At 31.6% G+C, this 15032-nt stretch overlaps 1 protein-coding gene across 4 annotated transcripts in view; it reads right to left on the bottom strand.

Moving 5' to 3' along the window:
* LOC111700912 (solute carrier family 22 member 5) overlaps positions 1-13525 on the bottom strand; it is a 26216-nt gene extending 12691 nt beyond the window's left edge. Inside the window, exons 1-10 of one of the 4 annotated variants that reach the window (XM_023471989.1) lie at positions 13197-13525; positions 10928-11033; positions 9445-9552; positions 9160-9204; positions 7272-7318; positions 5880-5956; positions 5425-5476; positions 4921-4952; positions 4337-4397; positions 3447-3499 (exon numbers count right to left, since the gene is read on the bottom strand). In XM_023471989.1, the coding sequence (XP_023327757.1) occupies positions 3447-3499; positions 4337-4397; positions 4921-4952; positions 5425-5476; positions 5880-5956; positions 7272-7318; positions 9160-9204; positions 9445-9552; positions 10928-11033; positions 13197-13417 (802 nt within the window). In that variant the 5' untranslated portion in view covers positions 13418-13525. Of the gene's footprint in view, positions 1-672; positions 726-2352; positions 2406-3446; positions 3500-4336; positions 4398-4920; positions 4953-5424; positions 5477-5879; positions 5957-7271; positions 7319-9159; positions 9205-9444; positions 9553-10927; positions 11034-13196 lie in introns of all 4 variants that reach the window. The other 3 variants (XM_023471990.1, XM_023471988.1, XM_023471987.1) reach the window with 3 other exon arrangements.
* Positions 13526-15032: the final 1507 nt, after the last annotated feature.

Here is a 15032-nt window from a genome sequence, read left to right as displayed (position 1 = left end):
AAAATGTCTACAATTACAAGACAAAAAACGCTTGAAACCTTTAAGATATTATACAGGGTGGCCCACATCGCATTGGATCGTATCTAAAAAAAGGATTACTCGGTGTAAACCAAAAATTAAAAGACTAAATTATTCTTGAAGTTTATTAGACCAACATCAAATGTTTCCATGTAGAAAATACAAGGCTCTGTGAGTATTCCTTGCGTATTTTGAGTTTAAGCTGATGGACATAATATAAAATGTTAAGGGACGCTATGTACATAAGTTAATTAAATGGAATCATCTTATTAAGAGAATGTTCGTAAAGAATGAAAGGGTGTTCTGTATACTGTAGAGGCTGATCTCGAATTGATATTCGATATTCGATATTGATCGAGCCAAGAGCATATAGCGTTCGTATAGATTCACAGGATTACATAATTTCAATCAGATGTACATAATTCAATTAAATTTAAAACTAATCATTTATATAATGCAACCAATAAATTTCAATTCAATTCGATGCATTCTTATATAGTTGATATTTCATAAGTTATCTTAAAAGTGGTCAATATCGAATTCGATTTGATATCAGTCTATCTATACCCCTTTTAAATTTTCGCGAACACTCGCTTTTAATAATTGGTAGCTGCCCCAATAAACCAAATATCTAAACAATTACTTTAAACTTACTAAGAATATAGGGTTGTGTAAAGAAGGTTTGGAAAGATAGCCCAGACATAAATCTTTATAAATGATCATTTTCATTTCATTCAACTTTTATTTATCCTGAGCCCGCGATTTAAAAGCTTCGGCTCGAATCCTAATTCCTTAAACCCAGCTTTAAGACCCAATCTTCGACCCAACTCTGACGACAGCTTGTGTCACGTGATTGACAGCTGCAAGATCTTCGGCTCGACTTAAGGAGTTAGGCCTAATAAAAATAAAACCCACCTTGATTGGTTTTAGTGGAGAATAAGGATCAATGTTAAGTTGCGTCTTGTTCTCCTAAAAACTGGGAATGCGCCAATTCCTACCATGCAAATCCGCCCAAAAGAATGTTAAACCGGTTTTTTGACCTCAACTCTGTGGAAAATAAGATGCAGCTTTAATCCGAAAGCTCAAGCCGTAAATAAGGTCCAACGACAGCTTAGACCCGAGCCGTATTTTCCTGAATTTTTTAAATCGCGGGTCCCACTCAAATATGCTACCGATCCGATTAGCAGTTCTAACCTTTTTTAATGGAAATATTAATATAACATGGGGGGGATCTTTGAGCTCTTTTTCTAATATGGTTTAACTTTTGCAGTTGCTTTATCTGTAAGCAGATTACTTTATCAAATTACATTATCAAACACTTAAAAACTTTTTTCTTGATTTAAATATGCAACAATATTCAAAGAAACTGAGCTTTTGCCACAAACTCCAAATTTCTAATTTCAATATCAATGCAACCTGATGGTGTACATCTTTTCTATTTCAAACTTAAAATACTTGATCTAAAAGAATTGATAGTTTGAAATATCTAAGGTCTACGACCTCAGGCTGCAAAGATATAGGGGTTGGAAAATCTGAGTTTGTGTCAAAAATTCAGCTATGGATATTTCCGTATTTTGACCGGCAGTATAACACTCCTGGGGAAAAGTGAGGTCGGAAAATAAACGAGTCAAACAGAAACCTAGCAGACAGGGCAAATATATTCAGATAGAAAAGGAGATGTTGTTAGTAGAAAACTGCAGGACTGTCTCGTAATTTCAAGTGACCTTTCATTTCGAAATTGCCATGAACAATTCACAATAGTACACTTTAACATTCATTGCTCATCAGTGCCGTAAAATCCAGGACAAAAATATCTGAATTAAGAAAACTGTTTCCTATATGTTTATGTTTCCTATATGAAAGTTCAAATGTAAATTGTAAATAACGAATGGGATTAACGTTAAGGTCACTTTGTATAGGTTTATAGCTTTAATAACGTCAAAAGGACAGATTAGAAATCAAGGATAAAGATGAAAACAGAAAGTTTTTTCCAAGCATGCTCACACGTCACGACTAGCTCACATGGCTTGACATGCGCACCAAACACATGTCAATAGACATGCGCAATACATTCATGTCAATTGACATGCGCACCCAACACATATCAACATGACATGCGCACTTAACACATGTCACTTGACATGCGCACTCAACACATGTCAATTAACATGTCTTGACATGCGTACTAAACACACGGTCTTTTCATGCGCACTTATTGTCTTGACATGCGCACAAAACACGTTTCTTGACGTATGCACTAAATACATGTTTTGACATGTAACAAAGCTAATGCGTACAGACACAGATGACATCACGATTAAAGCACAGACTCACCAAGAATATATGGCTGCTGGAAAAATGCCTGTAAAGACATTCCAGTTATAAATCTATCCATTTATCAATAAATTAATCATCATTTACATCATCTCATAAAAACTTTTGAATGAAAAAAACCAGCCCAGCAGGGGACTTTTGAATTTAACGAAGGAACTGATTTTAATAGATTTAAATAAATTTATTAATGCAAGCTAATTAACCAATCTTTCGTTGGTAAAAACTTCGGCCCAGTTCACCACAGCTCAAAACTTTTTCAAATGCAAATTTTTATATTTGCCCTGTAAAGTTTTTCCAACTGATTCAATATTTAAAGATCTGATTCTGTTATGTGCGAAAACCCCGAATTTAATGAGAATCCAAATATGTTGTGGGATAACAAACTAAATTAATATAATTACTTTTCCGTTTTTATTCGAAAAATTAAGAAAACGAGGATCTTGATGGTTTTTGTTAAAGCCCTAAAGAAAACAATCATCTCTAGGAATGATGATTTTGAGTCCTAAAAAGTACTCCCCAAAATGTTCTCTACAATACATAATTAAATATGGACAAACGTAGAACAAACTAAAACTACGGTTTTTTATATGAACAGAGTACAACCACCACCCCAGACACACACACGTACGTATTTACATTCTTAAAAAGTATTTTAACGGAACTTGTGTTTTTTATCAAAAATTAGTAAAAAAAACGGCTTAGCACAAGAAAAATAATACGTAATAATAAAAGTTTTACGGTGTCCTGTTGTTAATTATTTTCGTCAGTCTTTCAATTATAAATGGAAGAAAATTCAAGCGCTATAAATATTAAATTCACAGTTTGAGCGAAAAATCGTTTAAAGGATATTTCGAATATTTTCGCAAAATAGTGGGAATTTATAAATGCGAATTTCAAAACGTTTGCATATTTGAATAAAAGAAAATTTTTGACAAGTAAACAATATTTCACTCGCATTAAGATAGCTACCAATTTTCCCGTAAATTTTAGAGTTTAAATAAAGAAACAGTTTATACAATCACATATAATTTTTGCGAATTTCGAGTCTCGCGAAATTCTTTGGAAACCCTAATCGTGATATATATAACACTTACTAAGTATATAAGGAGAAGAAAACATGGTTTCAAATGATAGTCCCATAAGGAATCTTACACAAGTTGCCATCTAATTAATTTGATATTATAAAAATAAAGTAAAGAAAAAAATCCTTTTTCTCAAAATGAAAAAGTTATAACGAAAAATTGTAGATTTATGAACAAAGGGCTTTTTAAAAATTGAATGAAAGCTTATTTTGTATGTTTTAATAGTACATACGATTTACGAAGGACCAAGGTTGGGTAAGGTCATAAGAGAAATTTTTTTCATTATCGGTGGCTATACAATCGTATTTTGGTTGCTTGTAAACAAACGAAACCAAAGCTGGACTATAGAACCCTATATTTTAAGATAAGAAATTCACGTACATCTTAACAAACATACAGGGTAATATAAGATAATATATCTGCGTTCAAAAGAGATCCCCCCCCCCACATTTACCTTCCCTTTTTGCTTGGCCTGTTACCCCTACCACCCTCTCATGTCTAAAATGTAGATATTGTTTTGACATTTATAGCATAATCAGATTATTTGTAAACAAACTGCTTTACCAGTGTTTAGCTACCGGAGTCCGAAACCGAGGTCATGTGGATTCTTTTTTGTACAGTAAATAAATTCTCTTATGACCCACGCTTGAAAAGGATTACACCAAGAACCCCCTTATGTTTGTTTACAAATTAAGTGTTCTGCAGCTTTTGTTATGAGGATTGACAACAAACAACGCAGTGTAGCTCATGCCGAACTTAGTTTATGTTATCTACCAGAAAATGATAAACAAACACTTATTTGTAAACAAATCCATAGGAGTCCCAATCTCGATCTTATATATGGTACATGACAGTACAGTGTACAGTTTACATATAATGGATGAAAATGATCAATTGCACTCCTAAGGGTGAGGAATGACGCCATGTTTGTAGTGAAGGGTGTAACTAATCCAGAAACCATCGCTATTTATGAAAAATCATTATTTGGTTAGAAGGGACAACATTCATGAGTGTTGATTTTTTCAAAAAAAAACATGGAATTATTGTGTCTTTTCTTTCATTATACAGGGTTACCACCAAAGGATGAGACTTCAGAGACGACTGTACGGAATCTATGCATGTTCATTCCTTGAACTCAGGATTCTTAACTTGCTTCTTTTTTATTGTAAAATCATTTAATATGTCATGAAAAGACTTTATTCAAGACAGAAAACTTAATTCAACTTTGGGATCGTCATATTACAAGGGTTTTAAGTCGTCTTTACGTTCTCATCTTTCGTGGGTAACCCTGTAGTTAAAGCAAGATTGGTTTTTGCAACCTGAAGATATGAAGAGTTATTGAAATGCGTAGACGTGGTTGAATCACGTTTCTTCAATATTTACTCCGATCCAACATAGTTTTTCAGAAAATTATATATTTGAAACAGACTCGTCAATTTTTATTAGGAAAGGGAAAACTTTTTTTGTATTTTGAAATGATTTTCACCCAACATGTTGGAGACTAGTGTTGCTGGTACCCTTTAAACACAGGGAAACATTTTTTTCATTTTTAACGGATAAAATGCTGAATTGATTACAATCAACAATAAAAAAATGAAGACATGGAGAGACTTTCATCAATAAATCTTCTATACGCTTTTTATTGCTGTAGAAATTCACAGGGAATTCAAAAGATTGTTAAAAAACATATTAAGATGGATGATGTGGTTATGAAACAGGCTTAAAAAGAACCGTTGTGAATCGTTGCTGAATAACTTAAAATAAAGGATAGTTAAAATTAGATTTTTTTGGGCATGAGGATTCTTTTTCAGCATTTATATCAAATTTAAAACAAAAACAAACATAAATTGTTATTTACTTATTCAATAATAATAATTATGTTTTTAACCCTTTCCTGCCATAATGGTCTGACATATAACCAAAAAAACCAAAACAAACATAAATTGTTATTTACTTATTCAATAATAATAATTATGTTTTTAACCCTTTCCTGCCATAATGGTCTGACATATAACCAAACCCCAGGGTTCCTGGTATAGCACCTAGGTATAGAATATAATATAGTTAGATACTTTCATTATCGTAATATTCTGATATAATATCATATATCACAATGATAATGATAATAAGAATAAAATTGATAATAAATATTGATCGCTCGAGTTATTAATGGTTACCTATAATGAATCAAAAAGGTTTTTTTTACAGAATACATAACTGTAACTAAGGAAGATTATTGTCCACCAGAGATGAGCTTTAAGGTACAATTTTTAAAACATTAAATGAATCTGTTTTCTTTCAAACCCCTAGCATATTGTTACCTATAAAGAATACTCATAATAAAAAAAATCTTTTCTATCAAACTCTTAATATATTGTTACCTATAAAGAACAAACTCCTAACATATTGTTACCTATAAAGAACACACTCCTAACATATTGTTACCTATAAAGAACATTGCCTGAGAAAATGCTGGAATCCAGGCATCGTCACAAACCCAGTCAAAATCTGTCACAATAGTTCTAGAAATAGTTGGCTTTTAAAAAACTATACGTTTTCAAAATAATCGTAAAAAATGTTATTATTTTTCAAGATTTTTTTACATTGTTCTTTCATAAATGCCGGCTGTTCCCGCCCTTGTTTTTTAATGGGCCAATATTAGAGTGTTTTTTGTTAGAATTGATAGATTAGAAAATAAAAATAAAAATAGATATCAAGGAATGTAAACATGATTATGCAATGCTTAATCTACTCTGATAACAAAGCTTTCACAGAAAATAGGATAATTATAATTTTTAAAAAATAGAATCCATATTATTAACTTATAATTAATTGACTGCCGTACAGAATGTTTTAACAAATTAATTAGTAAGCATTAACCTAATTAGAGACAATTAATAAATATACTCTTTTCCATTAAATTGTTCTTTTTGTAAAGTATAAATAGCAATAATCATGGTCGTCACAAACAATCCATTTTAATAATATTTATGTTATTGATCTAAAAAGAAATGTTTAAAATTTTAGAAATAATTCATGTAAAAATATTGTAAATTATTTATAACAAAAAAATAAAATTTATTGTTATGATTATTTATTCATTCGTTGCGCAAAGTGCATGAATCTGTTTTGTCAGCTAAAAAAGAGGATTCCTCATTCTTCAAAAAAAATGATGATAAGTCATAAAATAATATTTCTATGTCATTACTTTTCTTTTAATATAGAGTCCACTCCAATACAACAATATAGAGATCACTCCAATACAACAATATAGAGTCCACTCCAATACAATAATAAAGAGTCCACTCCAATACAACAATATAGAGTCCACTCCAACACAACAACATAGAGCCCACTCCAATACAACAATATAGAGTCCACTCCAATACAACAATATAGAGTTCACTCCAATACAACAATATAGAGTCCACTCCAATACAACAATATAGAGCCCACTCCAATACAACAATATAGAGCCCACTCCAATACAACAATATAGAGTCCACTCCAATACAACAATAAAGAGTTCACTCCAATACAATAATATAGAGTCCACTCTAATACAACAATATAGAGCCCACTCCAATGCAACAATATAGAGTCCACTCCAATACAACAATATAGAGCCCACTCCAATGCAACAATATAGAGCCCACTCCAATACAACAATATAGAGTTCACTCCAATACAACAATTTAGAATTTATATTTATTTGAATGTTACAAGCCAGGATTTCCTCACTAACAAATTTCAAAATGTTTTTTATTTGCCACTAAATAAAACCCTGCAAAATTTTTAATGTTAACAAAATAAAATATTGTTTTTATTTAAAAATACCTGTGGTAATTTTCTATATCATACTCCCAACCATCGTAGCAAGCAATCTGAATGTATCAAAGGGATCATCAGAATCATCATAATATTACAGATCATACAGCCTTAAAGGGACCAAAAACGTAATTTTAAATGATTTTCCAAATGTCTGTTTCACAATGGTAACCTTTAAATCTTTCTCTAATCAATGAATTTGATAATTATAAAACTAATTATTTTCTATTGTGATTTCTCTATCCAAGAGGTGTGCGCATTTATGCTTGGGTCGATGAAGTAAGACTGTAAACGTACAATGAAACACAGAAATTGTGTAGTGTACAGTTCACAGTGTACAGTCCACAGTGTACAGTTCACAGTGTACAGTCCACAGTGTACAGTAAACATTATACAGTTCACAGTCTACAGTTCACTTAATATTTTAATTTTCAAGTTGCTTGCAAAAAATGTATGCTTCATATCAACATCAAATACACAAAATTCCTTAAATATCGTCTTTATATTCCACTGTTGTATCGGTCTCGCATCATCTTCTTTTCCTCAATTGCTACTCGGAGAGATGTAAGGGGGGGGGGGGTTTCATCGTGCATTTCTAAAATTCGGGTAACTTGATATTCCCTTTGGTAGACATGTCAATACAATTAGCGAAGATTTATTTTGCTTTTAAACAAGGTTTCATTTCATTCCAATCCATGAATCCTCAAGTTACTTTTTTAGAGAACGGAATCCAAAATGGCCAATTTTGAGATAAAAAGACAAAGATAACTCCATCAATTTTGTTCATTTGAAAATACATTAGCAGATCCTTTAATCATACCAAGCCAATCTCAAATTCTAAAAGGTGTGTAAAGAGACTCTATATTAAATTAAAACAAATGTATGTCTGTACACGTTGTCTATAGGATGAGTAGGATGAGCGACAATCGACACTTTGTGACACCAAATTTTGATCGGGCTGCGTTTGGTCCTAATAATTGAGATAGAGGCTGAAATTTGTCATACAGCCTCTAATTGTGGTCATCTACATAGATCACGATCTCCAGGATAATCTGAAGTCAAAAAGTGTTATCAAAATGGAATCGGAACACCAAAAAACCTACGATTTAATACCTCATAAGACCTATTTTCATTGATTTAATATTTGACCCTTTTTGGAGGTTATTATCGAAGGGAGGTCAAAATGGAGGTCGGCTATATTTGTTTATATCAGTGCATAACTTATGTGGTAGCAAAAAGAAATGAAAACATGTCTGATTAACTTATAATAATTGAATTAGAGTTTAAAAAGTGGTATTTCTTGAGTTCATGGAGGTCAAAATGGAGATCAATGACCTCCGATTTCAAATATTTTTCGTGATCTATGTAGATGACCACAATTAGAGGCTGCTTCCAAAATTTTAGCCTTCTATCTCAATTATTAGGACCAAACGCAACCTGTACAAAATTTGGTGTCACAATATGTTGAATTTGCCTCCCCCCCTTTTTTTCATAAAATTATCTAGTTTACACAAAATACATTTTACAAAGCTTTTTTAGATTTAAGATTCTCAAATTGGTTTATTCAATTTTTCTCTTAAGTGCGTTTAGTTTTAACACTTTTTTATTGTAAAGATATATCTAATATTCATATCTACATAAAGTGAATTAAATATTTTAACAACTTAAACTCTGTATAGAAAAATCACAATTGAAGATAACCAGTTTTCCAAAAAAATCTAATTTATACTTAATCAGACAAAGCTTTTAAGGGTACCAATGTGAATGGAATCGGACATCCCACTGGATTAACGGCAGATTTCTTGAAATTACGGTTACAGACCCTTCATAACAGATCTTTGCCACAACAACAAAATATATTATTATCAAAAAAAATGTTATCCGCATATTTTCCAACCTGTGTCCATGTTGGATCCGGCTCTGTTAACCCCTCCTCCAACACCTAAAACAGTCCCTTTAATTAGTAAATTGTAACCAACACTAACTAACACTTATCTTTTAAGTTTCACATAAAAATAGACAAGGCTTGTCAAAGTAAAATATAGTTAGTACCTTAAGTACTTCATTGCCTTTACTATATGACCATAAAGAATTATGTACGTACATCACATCACAGTACAGTACATCAATTTTTAGTATAATATAGTAAGAAACGATAAAAGTACAGCTCAGTACAATTTACCTGTTCCCAATTAGTATGATATACAGTACACTTGCTGTACCCATCCTTGTCCTTAGGTATAGACAGGTTTATTCTAGTATCCATACTCAGATTCATTAACTCATTCACCTAGAATATACAAGTTTATTCTTGTACCCATACTCAGATTCATTAACTCATTCACCTAGAATAGACAGGTTTATTCTAGTATCCATACTTAGATTCATTAACTCATTCACCTAGAATATACAGGTTTATTCTAGTATCCATACTTAGATTCATTAACTCATTCACCTAGAATATACAGGTTTATTCTAGTACCCATACTTAGATTCATTAACTCATTCACCTAGAATATATAGGTTTATTCTAGTGTCCATACTTAGATTCATTAACTCATTCACCTAAAATATATAGGTTTATTCTAGTATCCATACTTAGGTTCTTTAACTTATTCACTTATAAGTTTATTCTAATATTGAAAACGCTTATTGCCTATTTAAATTCACTGAGTTGGGCCCTCCAATTTAAACTGTTAACAATAAATCAAATTTTAAACTGATCAATCTTATATTACAATTCATAAATTCTGGATTTTGTTGTATCATTGGAATGCAATTTTGAGGTAATTAGATGATAAAGACGACATTTTCATATTTTCCACACAAAAAATCTAGCTCCACGAAATCCATACTCTCAGAAATAACACTTGGATCATATAGAATAAAAAATAATAATAATTACTTAAAAATTGTACTGATCCGAACAAAAAACAGAATTTATTAATTGCTATGTCTAAATGATCATTTTTAAAATTCTCGAAAAAATTAGATTGAAAAAATCTCCTCAAGTTTGTTTATTGTTCTTTAATTACAGTGAGAACCAGCAAACAGTCAAACTATCGTCATCTTCTGCATTCTTTCAATCATGAAATTTTGTTAAGGATTTGTAAGAAGTGTCCTGAACAATTTTAGATATCAGTTGCAACAATTGCAAATAACAAAATCCTCACCCTGAACTATGTTTTGAATTTATTAAATTTGAATTTATTCAATTATTCGTCTTTGATCAAACAATCTTTAAACTTGTGTATTTCTACATTTTTACATAAAACGTATCAGTCTATTAAAAAGTATTCAAAATATATAAAAATATATTGAAATCGTTACTTACTTATAATAAAAATTAAAACGTGTAATGCATATTTAGGTGAAAGGATGAATGAAAGAATCGTTGGAAGAATGGAATATAATCTATATAGAAAAACAAGACATTCGTATATATATATATATGTTGCGTATAGCCGACCAAACGGCTGGGCCGATTGGGCTGAATTTTTTTGTGGAAACTCATGGGTGGGTGGGGTTGTTATAGGTAAACAAAATCGAATTTTTTTCAACATTTATTTTTTTCAATTTTTTTTGGCCACGGGCAACGCAGGGCCCTTCAGCTAGTAATGAATAAAGAACTGTAATAATAAATGAAATAGAGCATGAAAGATTACCTTACACCAATGTGGAGGAGCAAAATTGATGAGAATAGAGGAGAGGTAAACATAACCAAGGAACAGATTAAAGGGAAAGAAGAAAATAGTTAAACCAATCTGGAACCTGAAATACATAAATAGATAATCTGGAACCTGAAACAGATTAATAGATAATCTGGAACCTGAAATAGTTAAATATATAATCTGGAACCTGAAATAGTTAATCCATAAGTTTAAATATTAAATAGATAATCTGGAACCTTAACCTGAAATAGCTAATTAATTTAAAGTTAGAACTTTTAAGCGGCTAGTTTTGGGATCAAACATTGAGGCTCGAGCTGAAAGAACTTGTTAACGACCGTTAAGCGAATAGTTTTTTAAATCGAAAAATGTTCCCAACCCAATGAACAGTATTGCAGACACATATATAGGTAATAACATGGTTCCATTTATTAAATCTTTCTGATTGAAAGAAAGTTCAACAAGGACAACAATTCCACTTAATAATGGTTATCCCTGTATATTACAAGGTTTTCAATTATAGATTAGAAAGATATACTGCACAACTCAAGATCGTTAACAATAGCAAACTTGATTGTACAGGATACCCCACTAAAAATGACAATTGAGCACATAGATCCAAAGAGCTATGAAAAGTTGTATACGTATTTTCAAGACGGGGGCGACTTTAGTGTCGCCTTTGCTTTTACCTTATTAACATATTCATACCTTTTTGTAACCTTAGACATTTACATTTTATAACAATAAATTTTTATTTGAAAAGAGTAATTGGCAAAATGCTAATGGAGCTTGCAACCTCAGGATCATTGTGTGAGAGCATCCTTGATCTTTGATAGCTATAAAATGGCAAACTATCTATAAAAAAGTTATGTTCTTTCCATAAAGCGATGTCAATCCTTAAAAGCTTCTAGAGATTGTAAAACGATGTTTGTTCCCCTGAGCCCTGTGTTAGCCTAAGAGATCAAATACGACCTTTAAATCGTCTCTCATCTTTTGTGGGACACCCTGCGTTGTCAACCCTTACTATTTTCATCAACTATTTTTAGTTTAAAAACATTTTAGTACCGTGGTCGGTGATTATATCCATACAATGAAGACGACTTTTTATTTAAGTTTTGATTGTTAACAAGCTTTTTTGGAATTACAAGTTTACAAGTTATTAAAGAGAAGCTTTTTAAATTGACAGAACATCTTTGTTTCCATGTTTATGTGTATCCGAGCTCTTTGAAAGCTTGGTATGAAATCAAAATTGAAATCAAAGTCGTTTTCTTTGTATTGATATATGCGACGAACGAGGACTGTACATATAGGTTAAAATCGTAACATCACTTTTATTATGTCTTATCAGTTTTTGCAAGCAATGCATTTTTTTCGTCAACGTTTTATGGTCTTAATCAATTGGCAAACATTAAATATTACTTCAAAGAACAAAAGTTATAAATAAAAAGTTTTTAATTTTCATTTAAAAGGTTTCGAATTGGAAGACCTAAAATCAAAATTATAATGATAACAATTCGTATCATATTTCATAATAATTCTTATTAATTGATAATAGCTCAAAATTATTTATAATAATTCATTATAATTCATAATAATTCAAATTAATTAATGATTCTTAACGATAACTCTTAGTATTTCATAATCATTAATAATAATTCATTGTAATTTATAAATATTCATGTTAATTTATAGTAATTTCCAAAGAGCAATCCATAATAATTCAAAATTTTTTTTTTAATAATTCCTTTTTGGAAATAGTGTATTTGCAAATTACCAAATCCTAAGCGATTTTTTGGAATTAAAAGAAATAAAGAACTTCTAGTCTCGATCATATATTTAGAATTTTTGAAAATTTTCTAGATTATTATTCAAAAGCTGAAATGCCCGGCATTCCCGTGAAAAAAAAAAAAATTTTATTTTGATTTTTTAGCCTTTGTCACCCCACCCCTGGTTTCCCTAAAAAAAATCAGCCTATTCGGTCCAGCCGTTTGGAAGGCTATAGGGAAAATATATACGAATGTTTTGTTTTACTAAACATCCTACCTGAAGGGCCCGACGTTGCCCGTGAAAAAATAATTGAAAAATTAAATATATTATTTTTAAACAAAAAAAATCGATTTTCTTTAGCCTATGTCACCCCCAGGCTACCCTGAAGTACGTCCATAAAAAGTCTTAGCCCATTCGTTCCAGCCGTTTGGCCGGCCGAAGGGAACATAAATAGGAATGTCTTGTTTTATTATATAGAAGATTGATTAAAAATTTTTACCTCCCCCATGAACCAACAGCTTGAAGCATATCGTTAAAATCTTTAATATGAGGAGATTTCTTCTCTTCAGGGCTCTCACAGACAGAAGATTTATGAGCATCAATATCTTCATCTGCTGGGGTAGCATTGCTTTTTGAATTGCCATTTCCAGACGCATCCTCCTTTTTATCTAAATTTGTTTCACTGATATTCACCCAGTTTTCAGATTGAACCTTGGGCATTTTTTCTTCCTTTTTTTACAAGAGATAAACTGAAAGAATAAAATTCGAAAGTTACATTTTTAACTGAATTGTAGAGTGTATAGTGTACACTACATATAACAGTGAACGCTACGGAACCTTTTTCGCGGATTTTCATGTTTCGTTGCGAGATTTGTTATTTTTTTTTTTAATTGAGCTTTGCATTTTCAACAGATAATGTGAACGATTTACGCTTTTAGGTATCAACCCCCCCCTGAATGTGTGTTTACTACAGCCCAGGAAAGGGCAAACTGCAGACATGAGAAAGCTTGTATAACGATTTTAGAATAATATTCCTCCCTCTATATATCCTCAACTCATGAATCCGCTTGTCGGACTGAATAGAAACCAGCCCAGACACGTATTACAGTAAAATGATCAGCGACCATCTCGAGATGTTACCCAAGGGCGCAATTATGGGGGTGGGGGCCCCTGAAAGCTGCTGATCATATACAGGGTTACCCAAACAAAATGAAACTTCAGAGACGACTGTACGGAATTATATGGCCTGCAGGTTCCTTACATGTACTTTTCACTGCTACTTTTAACTTGTTTTTTTTTCTGTGCGAAATCATTAAGAGAATGTCTTCAAAGCAGAAGACCAAATTTAATCTTGGAATTGTCTTTTTTAAAGAGTTTCATCTGGTATTTTCAGTCTCATCCTTTGTGGGTAACCCTGTATATACTCACTAGTCATTGTATATAAAATATTCATAGAAACCATTTAACAGACAGCGTAAGATCATTGCTTTAATTTTCCATTTAATCGTATATTTTTGAATAAACTAAAAATATACTTTTTTGTAATTTTCAGTTTCAGAAATGTGAAACTTTAAAGTCAGAAATGCTGACAGAATTTAAAGTGATTCTAAATTTTATGGTTAATGCCTTTTAAACTTTTATTTAATTATCAATAAAGAAGAAAATTCCGTAAAATTCCTTCCTGGCACCTGCTGCATAAATCTGATAGTTTTAATTTAATGTAAACATTGCAACATTTTATATTTTTTTCTGAGAGTGTACGTTGCGAATCCGACATGCACCTCCTTACAGAGAGGATATCATGAAATTATTGCAAAATCTTTGGGTTTTAAATTTTAATTTAAATGCCCAGATTCAAGACTCCAATAGAAAGCTGCATCAATTGTTAAGACTATGTCTACTTTGAAGTGTCACAACGCCGCGCCTTAGCCTCTGATTTTATCTTTTGTAGCCCTAAACATGTTCATTTTAGACAAAATAAAATACTTGTTTTTAGCTTTAGGCTTTAAAAAGTATTTGGTAAAATTCTTTTAGATATTTGCGTGCAATTGTGAGCTTGCAATATTTGGATCACTGAATGAGTTAGCTTCCCGCCCCCCCCCCCTCCCTCAGATTCTCGGGAAAATGTAATCCCTAAGTACATTCTTAATTCACATTGCACAATTTTAAGCTATAATTTGCAGGAGCAGGACAAGTTTGCCTGCATCCCAAAATAAAAATCTCCAAAATGTGTTACATTGTACTTTCTCTACAAGACAGACGTACAAACTCCAAAATATTTTTTGGTTTGAATACACAGAGACGGGTTTTTTATCTAATCCGGTCAGGCGTAGGA

This window comes from Eurytemora carolleeae, unplaced genomic scaffold (genome assembly GCF_000591075.1).
Source record: "Eurytemora carolleeae unplaced genomic scaffold, Eaff_2.0 scaffold286, whole genome shotgun sequence".
Lineage (NCBI taxonomy): Eukaryota > Metazoa > Arthropoda > Copepoda > Calanoida > Temoridae > Eurytemora > Eurytemora carolleeae.
Note: the sequence above shows the minus strand (reverse complement) of the source record. Positions and strands in the feature narration are given on the sequence as shown.